Below are 22,257 nucleotides of genomic sequence, written 5' to 3' on the forward strand. Positions count from 1 at the left end.
TTTAATACAACCACTCCTTTCATGTATATCAAACAGACAAGGAAATGGCAAGAGCCTTAACGTAGCGTCGTGTCACACTGCCAGCTACTGATGCAACCTAGATCTGACCCACATCTGGCAGAGTCCGTGGCCTGTGCTCTTCCTGTTCTGTTCAGCCGCCTAGTTTAGAGAAATTGGGAGCAAAAGGCGTGGACGCTGCAAAGCTTCATAGAATGGCTTCATGGACCGAGACTGGGCAGCTAGAAGAAGCTGGAAACCTAAAAGAACCTACGGGGTGGAGGGGGAAAATTGATGAAGAAGTCCCAGAAATAGCCTGGGCTAATGATACAATCAAAGTGGAGACTGACTGATTCCAGCCTAGAGCCCAGAGGGGGCCTGGGGCCTGGCCCCCTTGTGTGGCACTTCACAGTTTACAAAGCATTTTTACTCCAGTTACTGTATTAATATCATCTTCATTCTTCACGTAAGAAAAAAATGAGTTTCCATTTATAGGACTTGCCTAAGATCACACACAGAAGTTCCAGAACAAAACTCTTGAGTCTAAATGCACATTTTTTCTATTAACTCCACAGAGCCAGAGAAATGACTCTGGCTTGAATTAGAAACAAAAGGATTAGCAGATGAAAATAAGGCGTAATCTAGGGGGAACGGTTAAGAGTCAATGTTTTACACTTAATCCAGTTAATGTCTAATGAGAGACTGGATCAGTTTAGTTACCCATCTTCTTTGCAGGAAATTTCTTCCTGAGATTACCTTCCAACATTTAAGAATGGCTGAGAGTCTTTAAATGTTAACTTCTGATGTGTCTGTCTGAGAAGAAGTAGTGTCCTTCAGCATTCCAGAACAGGCGGTGGTCAGGGAAGGGAAGAAAAGGACCTCGTCCAAACCCTCAGTCTCGGGCAGAAGTGTGCCCTTCCTTAAACACCTCAGATGGAGCTGCCAGGTGCTCACCTGTGCTGGCTGGAGCACCAGGACTCCCTGAATTTGCATTATACCAATCCCTTAATTTGAACAACCATCTCTTAATTTGAATGTCAGAAATTAGAGGGAAAAAACTGAACACTCATCCTGCCTTTCCAGAATGAAGCATGTGTGACTGAAAAATGCTGCCTGCCGTTCAGCAAACAAAGGATGCTGCGGCCATCAAGCCACTACAGCCGCCCCGCCCCGACGGGGAGCCCTGAGGGAATCAGGATGGAGACTAAAGGGGCTGCCTGGCTGCCCAGCCCTCAGCCACTGCTGCCACCCCAACAGCGCACTCAGAGGGGCCCCCGGCTGGGAGAGAACAGGACACGGGCCCTGGACAGCTACGGAACACATCAAAGGAATGATTTCAACGAGCCCAGACTCTCGCACCTTCCTGTACATAGAAAAACACTGAACTCCTTAACTTGAGATGTCTGGTTTCCTTTAATTGACGGTAATCTTTTGACATTACCTCTACCTGGTCTTTGTTGCAAAAACTCCTATGTATACTGGCTCCTCCCCTACCTCTTCGGAGTAGTTCCTCAGAGGCATCTGAGAGGCTGCCTCCCAGGCTTGAGATCCTCAGAAAGTCCACCAAATAATAATTCTCAGCTTTTAGGTTGCACCTTTTTTCAGTTGACACGTGTACAGTGGACGCCAAAGCCCCCGTGGATGAGGGAAAACCCTTCTGTACAGAAGTATGCCGGCTAGTAAACACAGGAAAGAATGACAGAAACCAAGCCACAAATGACAAAACAAAATAAAACACCATCTGGCAACCCTTAATTTAATAACTGATTCAGGCAGAGATCATCGATGGTTGCTAAAGACATTAAAGCGAAAGGTTGATGGGTGAGGGAACAGCTGCGGGAGGCCGAAGTATCACCCCATCGCTTGCTGGCTCCTCAGAAGGGGAGAAACATGACTTAGCAGATACGATGTAACTGTCTTCGCCTCAGCACAAGCAGCCAGCAGAGCAACAGCCAGACGTCACTTGCCTCCCAATATTACACGATACGATACATACGGCTTCGTTCATGAAGTATTCTTGTTAAATAATGCTTAGCCTGCTCAATAAAAATACAAACAACCCAATTAAAAGATGAGCAAAGGATGTGACCAGACACGTCATCAAAGAAGGTACACAAATAGCCTGTAAGTACAGGAAAAGATGCTCAACATCATTAGCTGCAGGAAATGCAAGTCAAAACCACCATGAGTATGAGCTGTAGCAGAAAAGAATCTGGGGGAAAAAATATATATATATATGACTATGTATAATTGAATCACTTTGCTGTACACCTGAAACTAACACTGTAACTTGACTACACTTCGATAAAAAATATGAATTAGAAAAACAAAACCACAATGAGCTACCACCTCACACCCAGGAGGATGGCTAAAATCAAAATCAGATAACAACGAGTGCTGGCGATGATGTGGAGAAATCGGAACCCTCACACATTGCTGGCAGGAATGTAAAACGGTGCAGCCCCTTTGAAAAATGGTTTGATGGTTCCTTAAAATGTTACACATAGAGTGACCACATGACCTAGCAATTCCACTCCTCAGGTATATGCCCAAGAGACCCGAAAGCAGATGTCCGCACAAAAATTTGGACACACGAACATTCAAAGTAGCCTGATTCACAACAGCCAAGAAGGAGAAACAAACTGAATATCCACCCATGAATCTCTGGATAGACAAATATAACAACGGAATATTATTCAGCCATAAAAGAATGAAGAACTGATATGAGCTGCCATGTGGATGGACCTTGAAAACGTTCTGCACAGTGAAAGAAGCCAGTCACAGAAAGTCACATGTTGTATGATTCTATTTGTGTGAAATTTCCAGAGCAGACAAGTCCGTAGAGGCAGACAGCAGATTAGCGGTTGCCAGGGACAGGGGAGTGGGGGCGGTGGGGGGGGGAGTGACAGCTGAAGTGGACCAGGTTTGTCTGGGGGTGAGCAAAACATCTGGGACTTAGACAGTGGTGACGGCTGCACAACTCCCTGGATATACAAAAACACTGAATTGTATGCTTTAAGGGGGTGAATCTTATGCCATGTGAATTATGTCTCACAAAGCTGTTATTTAGAAAATCAAGGAGGTGTATAAAACAAGGGGGATGTGTATACACATATACGCTTGTGCTTGTGAGAGTCTCTCTGCATGGAGATAAAGCATTTTCATGAATAGCGACTGTCTCTGGGGAGAGAACTCCAGGGCCGGAGGCCAGGGTAGGAAGGAAACTCTTTTTAACACTGTTTTTACAATTTTTTTAAAACCATTGCATTGTCTTACTATTCCTTTAATTTAATTATAAATAAAATTCTACATGTTTACTAAATTTAAAAATAAAATTAATTTTAAAATAAAATTAATTTAAAAATAAATTTCTACATGTTTACTAAATTTAAAGACAATGTTTAACCTGAATATTTTCAAAATTAGCCGTTTGCAGAAAATACAGAGATGGAATAACAGGCTAATGACATTCCAGAGAAGCCGTCAGATGCGGAAGCGGGACGTCCTACAGGACACTCGCACCGCCGCGTAAATGAACTGATCAATCAAGAGAGGGAGGGCGCTAGTCAAGATTAAAGACACCAGAGAGTCACAGCCCATGTAATGCTTGTCCTCCTTTGGACCCCAGTCTGCATAAGCCCAGCTGCCAAGGACAGCTTTGGGAATACTGGAGAAATCTGACATGGACCAGGCAGAAACTGATGATAGGAAATTATTATTGACCTTAAGTGTGATCATATCAAATTAATACTGACTTTGTTAAGTGGTTATATAGGGAAAGGCTCTTACTGCTTTGGGAATGCATATAAAGTACCTTGTGATGCCAGGTCATGAAACTATATACTTTGGATACAGAGGTAAAGGGAAATTAATCAAGCAAATAAGGAAAATGCTAACAACTGTTACACGTATGTAATGTGCCTACTGGTGTTGGTGATACTAATTTCTCCCCATTTCTGTGTGTGTTTGAAAACATTTGTAATAAATTATAAAGTAATAATTAAAGAAAAAAATTACCTAAGGACAAAGCAGTTGAGAAACCTGCTCCTTATGGCCCGAGAACCAACTTTCTTCACAAGCGATGCAGTGGTGGGTGGCTGGACGTGGTGGTGGGTGGCGGGACGCGGTGGTGGGTGGCAGGATGCAGTGATGAGCAGTTTGATGCAGCAGTAGGTGGTGTGATGCACTGTCAGTGGGGTGAGCAGTAGTGAGTTCCAGGAGAGCAGGGACCACGTGTGATGTCACTCGTCGTGTAAGGCAGCCCCACACACCTAGCCCAAAATTCTGTACATTACAGGACTGCTAAGAAACTCTCAAGTGAATAAATGAATGAAGGGAGGGAAGAAATTGGTACCCAGCGTGGCACCGTATAAAGATGGGAGTCAGAAGATCTGAGTTCAAGTTCCAACTCTGATACCAGCTAAGCGTATACGGACAAGACCCTTAGATGTACGCACCAGTCTTCTCTCTAACACGGGGCTTGAGTGTGGCGTGCCTGAGCGACCTCACAGGACTGTTGCCTGTCTCAGATGAAATAACATGAGCAAGCCCCCTGGCTCCCACCTCGAAAGAGTTCTGGAACCCACAACCCGTGTCTACACACCATCACCACCTCTCACCCGGACCCTGGAAACAGGTGTAGCCGTGGAATTCACTCTTCCTCCTCCACACGCCGCTAAACGTCCTCCACCCAAGAGGCAGCATAGTTGTTTAGGAATCCTTTATAATAAGACTTCTTATAAGGGAAGTTTGCAAACACACACTGAAGAATAGTACAATGAACCTCCACACAGTCATCGGTTGGTTCCCAAAATTAACCACATGCTCTGTTCTTCTTTTATCCTTCCTTCCATACATATGCATGTTTATTTTTTAATTTTTTGAAGTATTTTAAATACAATCTCAGACAACAAATGATTTCCCCTGTCAATAGTTCCATGTGGATCTCTTCTGCAGAGGCAGTTTGTCTCAAAGATGTCTTCCACAGCCACTTTGCTCCCATCAGGAACCAACAAGGGCCTCGCCCTGCATTCGGTTAACATGTCTCTTAAGCCTCTTTTAATCTCTACCAGTCCTCCCTCCTTTTCCTCTCATGCCATTTATTTGTTGGAGGAATGGGAATCTTTGAATGATCCAGCAATCCCACTCCTGGGCATGTATCTGGAGGAAACGCTAACTTGAAAAGATACATGCACCCCAGCATTCATAGCGTCTCTATTTACAACAGCCAAGACATGGAAGCAACCTGAATGTCCATCGACAGATGACTGGATGAAGAAGATGTGGTGTATACATTATATACACAATGGACTACTACTCAGCCATAAAAAAGGAATGAAATTAATGCCACTTGCAGCAACGTGGATGGACCTAGAGATGATCAGTAGTAAGCGAAGTAAGTCAGAGACAAAAACCTGTATACCACTTACATGTGAAATCTAAAAAAATGATACAAATTCTATGTACAACCCAAAAACAGACTCACAGGCATGGAAAGGCCAAGATTAAAAAAGCCACTCAGAAGAAGCAGTACAGAAGTTGCCAGAAGACACGCTGAAAATGTGACCCACCAGAAGAACCAAGTAATTGGTTTCTCGAGTGTGAGCGCCAGGCTGACGCTGCAGCAGGAGTTCACCCCGTGGGCAAGGTGACAATTTGACGGTCGTGGGTGACGTCTGCAGGATGCTGCACTGAGAGGCAAGAACCTTGAAGAGATGTTTGCGCCGATGGACAAATATGAACACCGGTTGGAAATGCTGGGTGTTCAGTCCCAACAAAGGGAGGCCATGGTGAGTGGTCCCGCACCCCTGACAGCACCGCAAACCAAGCGGATCTGCTGCTTCAGGGGAGGGCAGCTTTGGGAGTTCAGATTTGCAGACACACACGACTACATATAAACCAGGGGAACAGCAAGGTCCTACTGTTCAGTGCAGGGAGCTACACTCAACACCCTGCAGTAACCGATAATGAAACAGAACGTGAAAGTCAGTGTACGTATGTATATGTATGACTGAAACATGATGCTGTGCACCAGAAATGACGCAACACTGTCAACCGACTTTACTTCAATTAAAAAAAAAGAAACGGCAGCTGAAGCTGGCCCTGATCTCAGATGGAAACAGCACGGGGCCCACTGGTTCTGCTGGTACCCAGGCTGTTTCGACAGAACCCGGGGAATTCTCAGAGACTCCCTCGTCTGCACGACCAAGAGTAATTTTTAGAACTGGCGCTTCTGTTTACTTCACTTGCTTCTGATAAAAGACATTTTCACATCTTGAGGTCTTGGAAGTCATTCTGGCTTATACATAATGTAACTCAGATTTGATTGCTAACTGAAACAGCCTGTTGGTGGCCTATCAAACATACACTGTACAGCTGCGTTCATTACTGAAGAAGAGGGCGTGGTGACCAGAAGTAAAGAATGTCTGTTAGAAATAAAGATTCAATGCCTCCCCTCCTGGGACCCCAGTGCTGGTCCTTTTTGATGGTAAGACTCCCCTCCCAGGTGCCGAGGCCACACACGGACTCACCACGTACGTGCTGGCCTGCTTTGTTCTTGTTGCTGTTGTTTTGAAACCTAGAAGGGATATATCCCTGACTTGTCTGATGTTCTTTGTTCTGACAAGACGTAACCCTGTGCTGGGAGCCCTGCTTCTCCAGAGCAGTTCCTCAGGGTCATCTGAGAGGCTGTCTTCCAGATTATAGTCCTCAGTTTGGCTCAAATAAAACTCTTTTCTATTCCTATTATAGATTGTTTATTGATTATTTTTGTCCACACTTCTAAAATATTTTGTGTGTATATACAGATAAATCACACCAAGAACACCATATATGCCAGAAGGCTTAAACACTATTTTTTTTAACTGAAGTACAGTGCGTTATAGTGTTGTGTTAGCATCTGGTGTACTGCGTACTGATTTGGTCATACATATATATATATATATAGATCCCTTTTCATATTCTTTTTCATTATAGGCTATAACAGGATATTGAATATCGTTCCCCGTGCTGTACAGAAGGACCTTGTTGTTTATTTTATATATAGTAGTATGGATCTGCTAATCCCAAACTCTCAATTTATCCCTCCACCCCCAGCTTTCCCCCCTGGTAACCACAAGTTTGTTTTCTATGTCTGCGAGTCTGTTTCTGTTTTGTAAATAAGTCCATTTGTGTCATTTCAAACACGACTTGTATGCACGCTTTCTTTTGCCTTGCTGTACTTCCCAGCACACTAAGAAATTGCAGGGAGTTTCCACCTTGACATAGTTTATGGTTCTGTATATTATGCATGAAAGTATGAGGGGCATATCTTTGTAGCTGTTGTTGACAAAGTAGCATCAGCTTGGTGTGTATGAAGCATCTTTTGCAAAAGTTACACCAAAAACCTAGCACCAAAGTCCTACAGAATAAAGCGTAGAATAAAGGTTTTGGTTAAAAAAGAAAAAGACACAATTAAAAAAAAAAAAAGACATCTCTGCTCTCAGGGAAGAAGCAAACCCAGTTTTAGAGCACGTCACCCCAGGACCCCACTGCACTGTCTTCTCTTGCCTCACTGGCCACCCCCTTTCCGTCCCCGCTGCTGGTTCCTCCTCTTTTCTCTGATCTGTGGGGCCCCCCCAGAACTCTCCTCTGTCTACACATACTCCCTCGGTGGAGTTCACTTAGCTCTCCTGTTTTCAAGACCATCTGTGTGCCAGTGACTTTAAAATTTACATCCAAATCCCAGGCGTCCCCTCCCGACTCCAGGCTCCAGACTCAGACAGCCAACTGCCAACTTCATCCTGAATCCCCCGCTTAGTGAAGGACCACCCACATGCACCATATAACTTACCTATTCATTCTGCTTGCTGTTTACTTTCTTGCTCCCATCCCTCGCTAGAATGTAAACTCCTTGAGGGCAGGATTTCAAATTAGAGTTTCCTCCAGATGTATGTCCAGGAGTGGGATTGCTGGTTCTTTGGAAGTCTATTTTTAGTTTTTTTTAAAGACTCTCCATACTGTTTTCCACAACGGCCGCAACAAACTACATTCCCACCAGCAGTGTAGGAGGTTCCCTTTGAAAGCAAGTTTTGTATTGACAGACAGGTTAGGGTAAAAGTGGGAAGAAAATCAGAAGATCTTGAAAGAGGAGTTAAATGTACCCTACTGAAGGAAAGATTCCTATATGTGAGTGACAGAATGAAACTCAGTTTGTGGAAGATGTACGTGGGGGGGGGATGTGTGTAAGAGAGAAAGACAGAGAGACAAACTTCTTAAATAATAACTAATTCATTTCTCCATCCTTATGAATCAAGACATAAATAATACCACATGCAATAAAATCACGTTCTAGAAATCCTATTGGTCTGTAGGCGATCGGAGCTTTCAGTCAGCATGAGACGACCAGCAAGAGTAAACGGCGGAGACACAGCTCCACACAAAGGAGGAAAGCGCCTTATCCGCCCTGCACAGCCTCACCATGTTCTTGAAGAGCTCTCGCCTGCCCGGGGAGGTCGGGCCATCGGCCCAGGGGGTAGAGCTCCTGCAAAGTGCCCGCTGGCTCGGTGAGCTGGCTGCGGTATACAGACTGGTCCCTTCTCCACTCAGCCTACCCAGGATGGCGTCCAAAGAATGGCTGGTTTCATCACTGGGACAGTCACATGCCGATTCACCATTCAAAAATAAGAGGTTATTGGAGGGCGCGGGGAGGGTTGCAACCGGGGGTGGAGCACGTGCGTAGCATGCACGAGGTCCTGGGTTCCACCCCCGGTACCGCCTTGGGGAGAATCCGATCTTATCCTGCAGTGAGCCCGCCACGCCCCACAGGAGCAAGTCGGGGAACCAAGGTAGCTCCTCGCCCACCGTGGAACATTCCCCAGCAAAACCCTCTGCCTTTGAACAGCTCTCAAATTAAGGCAGAGGCATGCGACGCTGAGATACCATTAGACCAGCAGCTCTTGAACATTTTGGTCTCCTTTATACTCTCAAAAATTATTAAAGAGCCCCCCCCAGAAGCTTGCGTTTATGCTGATCAATAGTTAGCGTATCAGAAACTAAAACTGAGAAAACCCTAAATATCTGTAATACTTCAACAATAATGAACTCATTACATGTTAACGTATTTTTTTTATGAAAGTAAAACCCAAAAGCAGCGAGGGAGAGAAGTGTCGTTGCTTTGCATTTGTACAAGTCAGCCTGACATCTGGCTTAGTGGAAGACAGCTGGATTCTCCTGTCTTCTGCATTTGATCTGTCGTGACAGGTACCACGACGTGTGAAGATATCACCCATCACGTAGCCTCCGGTGAGCTCACGATGTACATGAGGGCACGGAGTATGAAAAGCAAATTACATTTTCGTTTTATTGGGGAAAGAGTTTTGACCTTGTGAGTTTCCTGAAAAAGCCTCCAGGACACCCAGGAGTCCCCAGACCGCACTGTGAGGACCATTGAGTCGGGGCATCACTAACGGCACCCTTTCCACGGTCTCTGAACCCAGCCCTCAGACTGTTTCTTACTCTCCTATCTCCTCTTGTCAACTAGAGTCAGGGCTTCCACTCGCCTCCCAGCCTGACCACTCGCTTGAAGGTCTACAAGATCCAGGGCATCTCCACATTCCGGTCCCCAATGCCACAGACTCACCCTGGGTTACTGCCTTTCCCCTCAGGTCAGCCCCCTCAGCCATCTCCTCACTCAGTCCTCAGGACCAAGAGCCCCTCCCTCCCTGCCTCCTCCACGTCCGATGTGGGACTGGTCAGGATGCAGCTTAGATCCCCCAGGCTCACCCACTTCTCTCCTTGCCTCCCTTTCCTGTACGCTCTCATCCCCATGTCTGGACAAATCTGCAACTTACCACACTGGTTCTCCTGCTCCCAAACTCTCCCTATCTGTTTGTTCATGCTTTCTTGCAAACCACCCCCAGCCATGCCATTACCAAAGGGAAAAGAGTAGGGGAAGTGGGGAGGGATAAATTGGGAGTTCGGGATTTGCAGATACCAAATACTATATATAAAACAGATAAACAGCAGGACCCTACTGTATAGCACAGGGAACTAAGTCCAACATCTGGTAATAACCTATAATGAAAAAGAATATATATGTGTATGACTGAACCACTATGTGGTATACAAGAAACCAACACACATAGTAAATCAACTGTTCTTCAATTAAAAAACAATTAAAAAAAAAAAAAAAAAAGACGGGCATGCCTTGTGACCAGTGACAGACAGCGTAACCCACCAACCATCAGCCTGGCCCTGACCCTCCATGTAATGGAATGCATCCTATGGCCCCTCATGGTCACCTATCCCTGTATCCATGCCTGTTGCCAGTCTCGGAACCCACTGACTCTGGGCTCAGCCATGAAACTGGCTTTAGTCCACAAGGACCCTAGCAGAGGCTTCAAAAAGCACTATGCATTTCTGCTCCTTATAGCTCTGACATCCCCCTGAAAAAGGACATGCTTGAGCTGGCCCTCTGAAGCAGCACTGCCTGACAGAATTTTTAGTGATGATGGACACATTCCACAGCAGCACTGTCCAATCTAGTAACCACTAGCCACCTGAGGGTGCTGCACATTTGACATGTGGCTACTGCGACTCAAAAGCTGAAATTTTAACACTATTTAATTTTAATGAACTTAATTGAAAATGAAAATAGCTACACAGAAAACTTAATTGAAAATGAAAATAGCTACCATTCATGGCACCCATACCAGGCAAAACAGCTGTGGAGGATGAGAGACCCATGGAACAGAACCAAATCACCCCAGTTTCTCCCGCTGAAGCCACCCTAAACCAGCCCACCACCTGCTGATTCCAGACACGTAAGCAACAAACAAATGCTTATTGTTACATGCCACTGAGGTCTTGTGGTTGTTTGTTACACAGCAAGAGCTAGCTGATAGATCTCCTGACCCCACCTGCCTACCCAGACAGAACCCTCCTATTCCAACAAATGGGATCATAGCCCTCACTCTCCCAGCATATGCCAAGGTTCTTCCCATCCTCACACATTTGCTCCTGCAGTACCTTCCACTCCGAATGGCCTCTCCAGTACCCCCTTTACCAACTAAAACGGGACCTGTCTTTCAAGTCGTAAATGTAACGTCCTTTGTGAAGTCTCCCCTCACTATAACTCACAGCAATCCCTTGTGTCCATTCTCCATGTTTTAGGCTTGATGCTTGAAAGCATTATGAGTCAGACACAGACTTGGGCTAGAATCCTAGTTGGGGCATTTAACTGGTGGTATGGCCTTGGGTAATTACTAATTATTACTATTTCTCCATCTGAAAAAAGGGGCAGGTTGTTTTGAGGATTAAATAATGTAAAACTAAGACCCCGGAACACACAGATATATTCATTCAATAATTGTTTTCCTTCCCGGTGGGTTTCCTTTCATTTTCCTAATTTAGTGCCCAGAACGGTATAGATCACCTTGTTGATACTCACACTGCCTGTCAATTCGCCCTTCGCTCAGGGCCTCAGGAGGGTTTCCATCCGCTCAGAAGAGCACCTACACAGCTGCAGATCGTGGTGGGCACTGGGATGTGTCACCAGACCCCCCTTCAGACCCTGGGAATGCAGCCCTCAGTGGTCAGCCCTCTCTGATGATGGCCTTCGTGGAAAAAAACTGCCTCCCTCACGGGTCACACCTCCTTCCAGGGCAGCCCTTATCTAACCACCAATCACTGTTAAGGACATAAAAGCCCAGCCCTCTCAGGAGATTTGAGACTGCGCTGAAAGGCCATCCCACCTCCAGAGCTCCCAGGGGCTACCTGACACCCTCGCTGGCCTGCATTGCATCTCCCTCTGCTCATCCTTCTTCAGTGCCCTCCCTTCCACAGGTGCGGATCTGAGGAGCTCACCCTAAAGACATAACTTGCCTGTTTATCTCCATCTCAGAGTCAGATTCCTGGGAACCCAATTTGTAGCCCAGGAATAAGACGCAAAGTGAGTTCAGTCTTTCTCATTGACGTGCAGATTAAAAACCCCAGTAGGCTATAAGGTGTGGATTGACAGGAATCACCTTTTAGCAATAGATTTTCTAGGTCTTTAGAAGGTGATGTGGTTAGTCTGATGCCACAAGTAAAGGACGGCAGGAGGTACCAAATTTAACATGGGGGTTCTGAGCTGGGGGTCCATGGACCCCCACAGGGGTCATGAAGAGAATTCAGGGGTCTGTTAACTTAGATGGAAAAAGAAATTCCTTTTTCAGTAACCCCTAACTGACATTTAGAATTTCCTTCCACAATAAAGGCGGGCAACGAAGCACAGTAGAATTAGCACTTAATGACCTTGCCACTATTAGAAGTCAGAGTCTGTCCAATCGCATCATAGTAACCGCAGGTGTCTCCCAATATTGTTTACAGTCCTCATGACCTTGAAAGTTCAGTCACCAGCTGACCCGCCATTGCATCCACGGCTACACCACGGCTGTTTAATATGGTTAAAAAATAAACACATATACTATTTCCTACGACTTAAAAAATTTTTTTAAATTTGTGTTTCAACATAATAGATCTCCTCGGCAAACCTGTGGATTTTCTCTGACGCATTTAAAACCTAAGACGGGGTCTTCACAGGGAGGTCAGGGCAGGCGCCCGCAAGGCGACACGCTCTGCGGGCGGAGGCTGTAAGCACTCACTCTTTCGGCCCAGCCGGCCAGCTGCACGCGGGTGTTGTCCCAGGCGCGGGGGCCCGGCCAGAGGACCAGCACAGCCGTTCCCCCCGCAGGGCCGGCTCCCGCCGCGGCCGGCGGCGCCCCCCACCTCCTGGAATGCGCGCAGCTTTTTATGAAATCCACATGGCGCGCGGCGGCAGGAGGCGGCACCAAACGACTTTCCTGAGGTGACAGCGTCCCCGCGCCGGGCCAGTTTCGAGAAGGCTCCAGAGAACGGGAGGTCCCGGGCCCGCTCCCCATCTGTCCCCCGCCCCCCGTGGTGACAATGCTGCGCGACAGGAAACTGGGTCACCGGAGCGCCCCGCGTCCCCAGCCCTGAACCCTGCACTGAAACCAGCCCCACGGCGAGCAGAACCGCTGCCAAGACAAGCCCAGAGTCCGCGCGCGCAGCGGCCGGGCTGCCGGCCCCGCTCCCGGGCGCAGAGCGCGCTGCGGCGGGCTCCCCGGGCCCGCGCGCCAGCGGCGACCCAGCTCCGGCCTGCGGCCTGCACCCCGCGCCCGCGCCTGGTCCCAACCGGACCGGGTTCTGTCCCCAGAAGTCAGGGGACAATGGCGAGTCGCGGACCGACTCCCCCGCGGCCTCCGGAGAGGAAACTCCGCTGGGTCACGGGGTCCGGCAGGGCGCGCGCGGGGCCGCGCAGACGGGGCGGGCTCCCCAGACCCGAGTGCCCCTCCAGCGGCGACAGTGACCCGGCGGCGGGGAGGCGTCGGAGGGCCGGGCGGAGGCGGGAGCCCCCTTGGGCTTGGAGACCCGGCGCCTCACCCCGCGCCCCGGCGGCCAGCGGGTCCCGGTCCCCGCCCACGACGCCCACGTCCGGCCGGCTCCGCGGGCGCCACCGGCCCGCCCCGGGCTCCCTTCCGACGCCGGCCAGCCCCCCACGTCCTCCCCCTCACCTGCCTCCACCTCCCGCCCGGGGTCGCACACTCACGTAGACCGAGTTGATGTCGGATCTGTCGAAGAAGCGGAGCGGTGTGCTCAGCTCCAGGGCTGGGGAGACGCGGTCGTCCCCGGCCTCCAGCTCCAGGTCCCCGTGGCCGGGGCCGAAGGGAAAGAGCTCCTGGCGGCTCAGGCAGCCGCCGGGCCCAGCCAGCAGCAGCTGCAGCAGCAGCAGCGCCCGCGTCCACGCAGCGCCGCTCCGGCGGACCGCGCTCCACATGATCCCGAACTGCCGTCCCGCAAGCCGAGCGGCTCCGCGGCCCGAGGCTGAGGAAGGCGGAGACGTAACCCGACGCCCCGGCAGCCCCTCCACGCCTCCCACCTCCCGCCGTCCCCACCCCGGGAAATAGGGGAGGGGAACCGAGGGGAGATGGGGAGGGCCCCGCCCCGACCACGGGGCGCGCCGCCGAGGCTGCCCAATGGCCGCGAGGGGGAGGGCGAGGGGCGACGCCGAATCTCCCCGCCCTGCGGGCCCGGTCGCCCTCGTTCCCCGCGGGGTCATGGGCTCTGGTGGCCGCGATTCCCGAAACCAGCCCACTTCCCAGGGGACGGCCCCTCCCGGAGGGGGGAGCAATGCGCCCGGCTCTGCACCGTTGTCCTCGGGTCAGGGCTAAGTCGTGGAGGTCGGGCGACGCGGAAATGCTCTGGATTCGGGGACACAGTCCACCCCACTGATACCTGGCGGCGTCGGCGGTCGGACCCACAGGCTCAGACTCTGGCAGGAAGAGAGGGTGGTGGGGGCTGGAGGTAGCAAGAAGGGCCTGGACCAGAAGCGCGGCCTTTTGCGCCTTCATCCATTCCTTCAGCGTCGCTGAGTGCCGGATCTGGGGCTCAGGTAACGTGGAAGTTCGGCCAGAAGTCGGGTTCCACCCTCCCAGGCGGTCACGAATGTATTAAACATCATTCAGTGCTAGGTGGGGTGGGGTGCCCCAGTGATAAAAGACATTAGGGCTGGAATAAAAGCCAAGGAGAGCTTCTCTGGGGACGTGGCTTGATTCCTGGAAGGGATGGAATTTCACCAGGGAGTCTGGAGAAGGAAATTTCTGGAAGCTGGAGGGCGTGAGCTGTGGGTGTAGTCAAGGTACCATCCCCCAGTGGAGAATTTGGGAAAGGAGTCCTGTTCGAAGTGAAGTCTTTTAATACCAAACCGAGGAATTTGAACTCTCACAGAACTATGGAGAGTCCTTGACAAAGGGACATAAGCCATGTAAGTGGTCTTCTGAATCGTCGGTTGATTATTAATTTGGCACTGGGCTGAAAGTAAAGACTTGGAGGTCTTCAGAAGATCGTTGAAAAGGGGGGAAAAACAGGGGTGAGAGAGGAAAAGGTGGAAACTGAGAAGAGATGAATCAAACAGGCACTGCAATGAAAGAAGGATAAGACCTGATTAGACGTTTGCTTAGGGGGGTGGAGGGGTGGAGGGGAAGGAGAAAAGTTTAAATTGGGTGGAAGGTTTTGAGCCTGGAGAATTGCAAAACCTGTGCTGCCTTTTGCAATCAGGGAATGGGAGCTGGGACTTTGGGAGCTGGATATGTGTTGGATGTCAGACTTGTTAGCCTGGAGAGGTCACCAGGGTATCCACCATTGCCTGTCGCCTGCTAAAATCAAGGACCTGGGACCGGTTTGGGATAGTTCTCCCAATAGGCAGCAAATTCTATATAGTGTTTAGGGAGCATGAGTTCTGAGTCAGTAGAAAATACAAAGAAGCAGCCAGTAAAATACACACTCATTTTGCAAACACAGTAGCCCTAGCAGGCAGAGACCACCCCCACTTTACAGGGGAGGGACGAAGAGGCCCAGAGAGGTTTGCATCACTTTGCTAAGGTCACACAGCTGGAAGCCTGTGTGGGACCCAGCTCTGGGGCCACCTTAATCAGGACACTAAGTGGCCTCTGTTGCTGCATTTGTTACTCCTGTGGTTAAAGAGTGACTAATGCTGCCTGCAGTCTGTTGCCAAATCCGTTGGCTTTTCCTTCAGCTCCCTCCCAGAACTGCAGCACTTGGGGGCTTGGAGCCTCCGTCCTGCCCCAGGAGCACTTTGACTCTACCATGCCATCCGTAGCCTGAGCTGCTGCACGGTCCATCTCTGGGCTTCTGCCTGTTCCAACCAAGAGAACTCCATATAGAGGCTCTTCGTCCTCCGTGCTCACCTGTAGGCAGCACAGGCCCCATGACTCCCCATGTGTGCTCAGCCAGCCGCATCCTGCCCACACCCCGGACCCTCCCCTTTCAGAACCCCCATCCCACCTTCTGTCTGACATCAGAGCCACCTCTGGCCTCTGACGCTGTTGCCTGGCCCTGGAATGCTCTCACCCATCTTACGAATTCTCCTTTTTTAGTACTCAGACAGCTTCTGAAACGCCTGTTGGGCCAGGCAGTTTTCCTCAGCTAACGCAGAAGCAGGGGCAGGTCTTCACTTTGGCGGTTCAGAGCAGCTCGGAGTCCAGTCGGCTGAGACTTGCACTGTGCCATTTACCAGCCCTCTAAACTCAGGCAGGGCTCTGTATCCTCCCCATTTGCATGGGATGTCATACCTACCGTCAAAGGATTGTTATGAGGAAAAAATGAGATGATCCTGGAAATAGTCCCAGCACAGAGCCGGGCACAAAGTAAGTGCTCAGTTAATATGAAGCCATCATGACTATTGAATGTACTTTTTTTTAATGATTCTTCTTATTTCAGCATTCACTCAGAATCCACTTGGAGTCAGTCACTGTACTAGGAATTCGAAATACGAAAACCATGAACTCATAATCCCTTTTGTAAGCAGCTCGCTGTCTGTTGGAAGAGGCAGACACAACGGCAACAGAGTGGGATGTTGAACAGACACGCGGAGAGCGACGGCAGACGCCCCTAACTGAACGCCTGCGCCTGCTGGATGCTGTACAGAGCTTCAAGTTTAATACTAACAATTGCTCAAGCTGGTAGCTTTATAGGAGATGAAGGGAAATGAGATTTGCAAAAGCTAATGTGCCCAGTTTCACACAGTGAGTGGAAGAGCCAGGATTTGAATCCCAGTGTATCTGAAATCAAAGCAGATATTCCATGGACTACACCCTCCTTTCTGTAGCAGGAGAGGTTGCTCCCTCATTGCCATCCACAAAACATATTTGCTCCGTTGTTTACACACAATGTTCATGCCCCGTTTACGTCTGCTTCTGTTTCCTGATTTCATTAGCAACTGTCTTGCTAATGAAGTAAGTGGGGTATATGCTGTCACTACCTGTCATTTCCTATTGATAGCCCAGCACATTGCCTGGTGCTCAGGGGACATGACATCTATGCTGTGCCTCCCGTTAGGACAATGTGGGCTGGTTGCCAGCCACTCCTTTGGAACTTATAGTTTCAAGTACACTTACTTAGTGTGCAATCATAATCTTCATCACAGAATATTTAATTTCATATTTTGCTCTGGTCATTAAATATACATAAGTGTATTTAATAACTAGATGTTTTTCTCTAGTTGTTTTATGAGTTTTTTTCCCCCAGATATTAGCTCTTTGGGGCAAGGATCATGTGTTCTTTTTCCTTTCCAAAGTTTACAGAGCCTAGCCCAGTACTGCATGCACATTAATAAAAGTCAACAGTTTGAGAATTCAGTAATACTTTTAAGAACCATTTGAGATCTGCAGTAGCATATGCACCCACAAAGGCATGATCACTCCAGTGTTTTTTTTTTTTTAAAGTTAAAGTCATTGGGTGAGGCAGGAAGACAAAATTTAGGAAGCAGGCTCTTTCTATAAGTAGCCAAGGTAACTTCTATTTGGCTCATTCAAACAAACATCCAGGCAACCGCGTGGAAAAATAGCTCAATTGTCTATTTCGCTGAAGGAGATGTCTGTTCTAATCTCACTCTCCTGCAAGGTTTGGCTGCTGACCACATATGGCCACCGAAGAGTCCTTCATTTACCAGATGTCATGTAGAGTTAAATTTACTACTGTTTCCGTTCCAGGGGAATTCACTTAATTCATGAGTAAGATGATTGCTGCTTTAAACAAGTTAAATTAAGCTCCATTGCTAGAAGGAGACCGTAAATTGAATGACCATCCCCAGCGAAGTCTGAGAGTCAAACAGGATCTGGCGCTCAATTTTCAGTATTTTTAAAGGAGATTTGGAGCAAAGAGACTTTGGGGAAACACGATCATGTTCATCGATGTGTTTGGTTTGGAAGATACCGCAGTTTTCAGGATAACATTTAATCCTTCTATTGCTACATCCTGTTTTCATCTGGATGTTTTGCTGGTTCATTACCATCAGACCTACAGTAACACCTGCCTTTTGTTGTTTTAATAGTCTATTTTTGTTTATGTTATTTGCAGACTCACATAAAACACACACACACACACGATTTTACCTAGACTATTTGAAGGTAAGTCTCAAACGTCTCCCGTTACCTCAGAATACTCTGGTGTACGTTTCCTAAAAACTGGAACATTCTCTTACACAGCCACAGTGTACTCATCACAATAAGGATGTTAACGTTGAAAAGCATGTGTGGAGATATATATATATATATATATATGATTATATATCTGTATATACACCACTACGTATCATTATCCATGTATGTGGTACATAATCTATTGTCATCTAATTTACTGATCTTTTTCCAAGCTCATCAGATGTCAAAATGTTGTCCTTTAATAGCAGAAGAACATCCCCACTTATAAGTTGCTTTCATAACAGTTTATCCTGCTTTAATTTGAAAGAGTTCCTCATTCCTTATCTTTCATGACCTTGACGGTTTTTAAGGGTGCAGATTACCTCTCAGTTTGGGTTCGTCTGACGTGTCCTTTATAATTAGATGAGATCTTTGCATACATGTTGGCAGGAGGAGCGCGGAAGTGATGAGGTGTCTTTCTCAGCGCGTCATGTCAAGAGGCACGTGGTGTCGGTTGGTCCTGATGTTGCCGGTGTTCACGCTGGCTGCACCGGGTACATTTGCATCTCCTGGATTTCTCCACCATAAAATTATGGTATTTTCTTTTGAAATTAATATGTATGTTGTAGGGAGTTAATTTGAGGCTGTAAATATCCTGCTCTTCATCAAACGCTTACCTTCTCGTTGAAACTCCAGTGATGATTCTTGCCAGGATCAGTTATTATTGTGATGTTTGCCAAATGGTTTTTAATTCCTTTGGTCATTTAAAAGTTTTTTTTCAAAATTGTGGTGAGATACACATAACATAATATTTACCATCTGAGTCATTTTTAAGTGTACGGTTCAGTGGTATGAAGCACATTCATGTGCGGCCATCACCACCGTCCATCTCCAACCTCTTTTCATCTTGCAAACCTGAAACCCTTTGTCTATTAAACAATAAATCCGCCTTCTTCCCCGACCCTCCCTCTGGCCACCAGCCCCTGGCAACCGCCATTTTACTCTCTGTGTTTGTGACCTGACTCCTCTAGGTACCTCAGACGAGTGGAATCAAGCAGTATTCGCCTTCTGGAGACTTATTTCACGGAGCGCAGTGTCCTCAAGGTGCATCCGTGTTGCAGCGTGTGTCAGAACTTCCGTCCTCGTCCAGGCTGAAGAACGCTGCCCGCGTGCCCCACGTTTGCTCGTCCAACTGCCCTTCAGAGACAGCTGGGCTGCTTCTACACTTCAGCTGTTGTGGATGATGCTGCTGTGACCAGGGGTGTACACACACCTACTGGAGCCTCTGCTTTCTGTTCTCTGGGGTCTAGACCCAGAAGTTGACTTGCTGGATCACGCGGTAACTCTATATTTTCACTTTTTGAGGAGTCACCATGCTGTTTCCATAGAGACTGCACCACATTTTACCGTCCCACCAACAGTCCACACAGGTTCCAGTTTCTCCAACGTTCTCACCAATACTTACTCCCTGTTTTGTTTTTTGTGGTTTTGTTTTTTAATAGTTTCCATCCTAATGTGTGTGAGGCGGTATCTCACCGTGGCTCTTGCTTTGCATTTCCCTAATGATTAGTGATGCTGAGCATCTTTTAGGTGCGTAATGGCCATTTGCATATCTTCTTTAGAAGAATGTCTATTCAAGCCCTTTGCCCATTTTGGATTGGGTTTTGTTTGGAGTCTCCATCAGTAGTGGTCCCTTTTTAAAGTTCTTTATTTTGAAAAATTTCAAATTTGAGAAAATCTGGTCAAGATTGCATCCAAAACACCAATTGTTAATATTTTGCTACATTTGCTTCGTCTCACTCAACCCCTTCTGTACATTATTACTATTATTTGTGTAGCCAGTTGAGAGTAAATTACATGTCTCATGACCCTTTGTGCCTGAGTATTTGATGGGAGGTCTCCTAAGAGCGCCGTATTTAGGAAGTTTAATACGGACACAGTCTCATTACCTGAACACGCGGTCCGTATCGCATTTTACCAATTGTCCCAATAACGTTCTTTGTGGTCCTGAATTTTTTGGTGATCCAGGATCTAATCCGAGGTCACGCGTTGCATGTAGTTGTCCTGTCGCGCTAGTCTTTAATCTGGAGCAGACTCAGTCCTTCTGTGTCTTCCGTGTTGTTAAAAGAACAGGTCGATTATCTTGTGGGACGCGTCTCAGTTCAGGTTTGTCTGATGGTTTTCTCAGGATTAGAGCAGGGTTGTGCAATCGGGCAGGAACACTGCAGAACTGACGTGGCGTCACAGTGCGTCCCTCGGCCCCATTACTGGTGGTGTTAACTTTGGTCAGTTGACTGAAGTGGTGTCTGCCAGAGTTCTCCACTTGTATTTTTGTAGAAAGTAAAATTAACTAGTAATGTCTCCTTAAGCACCAGCATTATTACTCTTGTTATTAATGAAGACTCATTATCTTTCCCCACTTCAGAGTTTGTAAAGCATATTCATGTGTTTAATTCCATTTCCAATCCCTGTGTTTCAAATTTTTCCTTTAATATCAATTTTCTTCTATATTTTTTTCTCTCCAAAATCATTTGTGAGGGTATTTTTACAACTACATTGTGTTCCAGGACAATGTTTGTCCCCAGACAATACTACAGGAAACTTGGGAGATTAACCTAAAAGGCTTATATTTATAGCCTCTCAGCTCTGGTTCACAATTTCCTTCTTCCAATAGCGGATTTTCATATTTTAATTTAATCACTGTTTTTTTTTCTAGCTTTAATTGACAAATTCAAATCATACACATTTAAGGTGTACAGTGTGATGATCTGCTATACACATACATCATGTAATAATTACCATTATCATATGATAAGCACATCCATCACATTTATCATAATTCACACACCTCTCATTTCACAATTACCATTTTGTGTGTGTGGTGAGAACACTTAAAATCTACTTTCTCAGCAAATTTCAGGTGTACAGTCCACTACTGACCAGAGTCACTATGCTGTACATTAGACCCCCACGACTTACTCACCTTGTAACTGGAAGTGTGTGCCCTCTGGCTGACAGCTCCCCATTTCCCCCACTGTCCAGCCCCTGGCAACCACCATTCTACGCCCCCTTCTCTGAGAGAACAGCAAAAGCTTTTAACATTGTCACCCATACTCGCCTTAGATGACTCACATGGATATTTCATGGACAATAACAGTGACCTGTGAACTATCTTGTGGTAACCTACAATGAAAAAGAATATGAAGACAAGTACATGGACGCACATGCCTGCCTGGGACACTGTGCCGCACGCCAGAATCGGACATGTTGTAACTGACGGTACTTCAGTTAAAGAAAACAGTGATCTGTGATAGGTCACCCTCACGGCCTAAGCTTGTTGACTACCACTCCATCTCAGTCAAGTGCAAATAAAGGTATTGTTTTCTCTTAATTCTCTGTTGTTAATAAATGTTCATCATGTCCCATTTCCAGTGGGGTGGGTATAGCTCAGTGGTAGAGCACGTGCTTCGCATGCATGAGGTCCTTTGCATGCATGAGGTCAATCTCACTTAAAAAAAAGAAATAAAAACAAATCTTTAAAAAAATAAAATCAGTTTTTTTTAAAGTCCGATTTCCATGTGGCAAGTTTAGTGCCACAAAACAGAGCAGATCAAATTCACATAATTAAGTAAATTCAGCACAAATTGTGATGACTGATGACAATGTACTTCGCTATCTCTGACTGTACTCCGTTACATAGCAAGAAGGTGGTCAGAGCATGATGGCTCATTACTCTGTGTTAGCTAGTTCGGTGGAAAGTGATTTCAAAAGTGTGTTCTGTACAATCTGTCCTTGTTGGAATGGGATTAAGCAATAGTCACCATTTGGCCTCTGGTTCTGTGTTTGTTGCTAGACCAACTAGCCACTGAGCAAATGGGTGGGGAACAGATCTTCTAAAATAAAAAAACAAAATTGTAACCCGTTTCCTCACAGCCCCAGGTGTGCTTAGGTGGGGTGAAGAAAGAATCTGCTGAGCTAGAACTTCAGATCACCCAGTCCGGGGGTACAGGCTACATGCCAAGTCCTTGGTGCCTGGATGCTGCTGCTTAGAGCCTGTGCCTTCTGGGAACTACTGCATCATAATGTCTTCTCTGGATAGTTTATCTTTCTGTGAAATAGACTAGACAACTGCCTTCCTGGGATTTTTAAAAAATTATTGATGTAGAGCATCAGTTTACAGTGCTGTGCCAATTTCTGGTGCACAACATAATGTTTCAGTCAGACACGTACACACAGGTATTCCTTCTCATATTCTGTTTCATGATAGCTTGCTGCAAGACAT

The 22,257-nt window shown here is 47.2% G+C and overlaps 1 protein-coding gene and 2 long non-coding RNA genes across 4 annotated transcripts in view; 1 reads left to right on the plus strand and 2 right to left on the minus strand.

Moving 5' to 3' along the window:
• Nucleotides 1-13,915, minus strand: part of NID1 (nidogen 1) — an 80,441-nt gene extending 66,526 nt beyond the window's left edge. The window contains exon 1 of the mRNA XM_032491905.1: nucleotides 13,586-13,915. Coding sequence (XP_032347796.1) covers nucleotides 13,586-13,813 — 228 coding nt within the window. The 5' untranslated portion in view covers nucleotides 13,814-13,915. The remainder of the gene's footprint in view (nucleotides 1-13,585) is intronic.
• LOC116667293 lies at nucleotides 1,737-5,206 on the minus strand. The gene is made up of 2 exons (XR_004324155.1): nucleotides 4,015-5,206; nucleotides 1,737-2,033 (listed from the first exon to the last, which is right to left on the minus strand). It is a non-coding gene; the product is annotated as an uncharacterized LOC116667293 (long non-coding RNA).
• A 151-nt stretch (nucleotides 13,916-14,066) lies between the features above and the next one.
• Nucleotides 14,067-20,646, plus strand: LOC116667294. 2 transcript variants are annotated; one of them, XR_004324157.1, is made up of 4 exons: nucleotides 14,067-14,800; nucleotides 16,276-17,963; nucleotides 18,426-18,570; nucleotides 19,007-20,646. It is a non-coding gene; the product is annotated as an uncharacterized LOC116667294 (long non-coding RNA). The 2 variants fall into 2 exon arrangements; XR_004324156.1 differs by having other exon boundaries at nucleotides 16,276-18,570.
• Nucleotides 20,647-22,257: the final 1,611 nt, after the last annotated feature.

This window comes from Camelus ferus, chromosome 11 (assembly GCF_009834535.1).
Source record: "Camelus ferus isolate YT-003-E chromosome 11, BCGSAC_Cfer_1.0, whole genome shotgun sequence".
NCBI lineage: Eukaryota > Metazoa > Chordata > Mammalia > Artiodactyla > Camelidae > Camelus > Camelus ferus.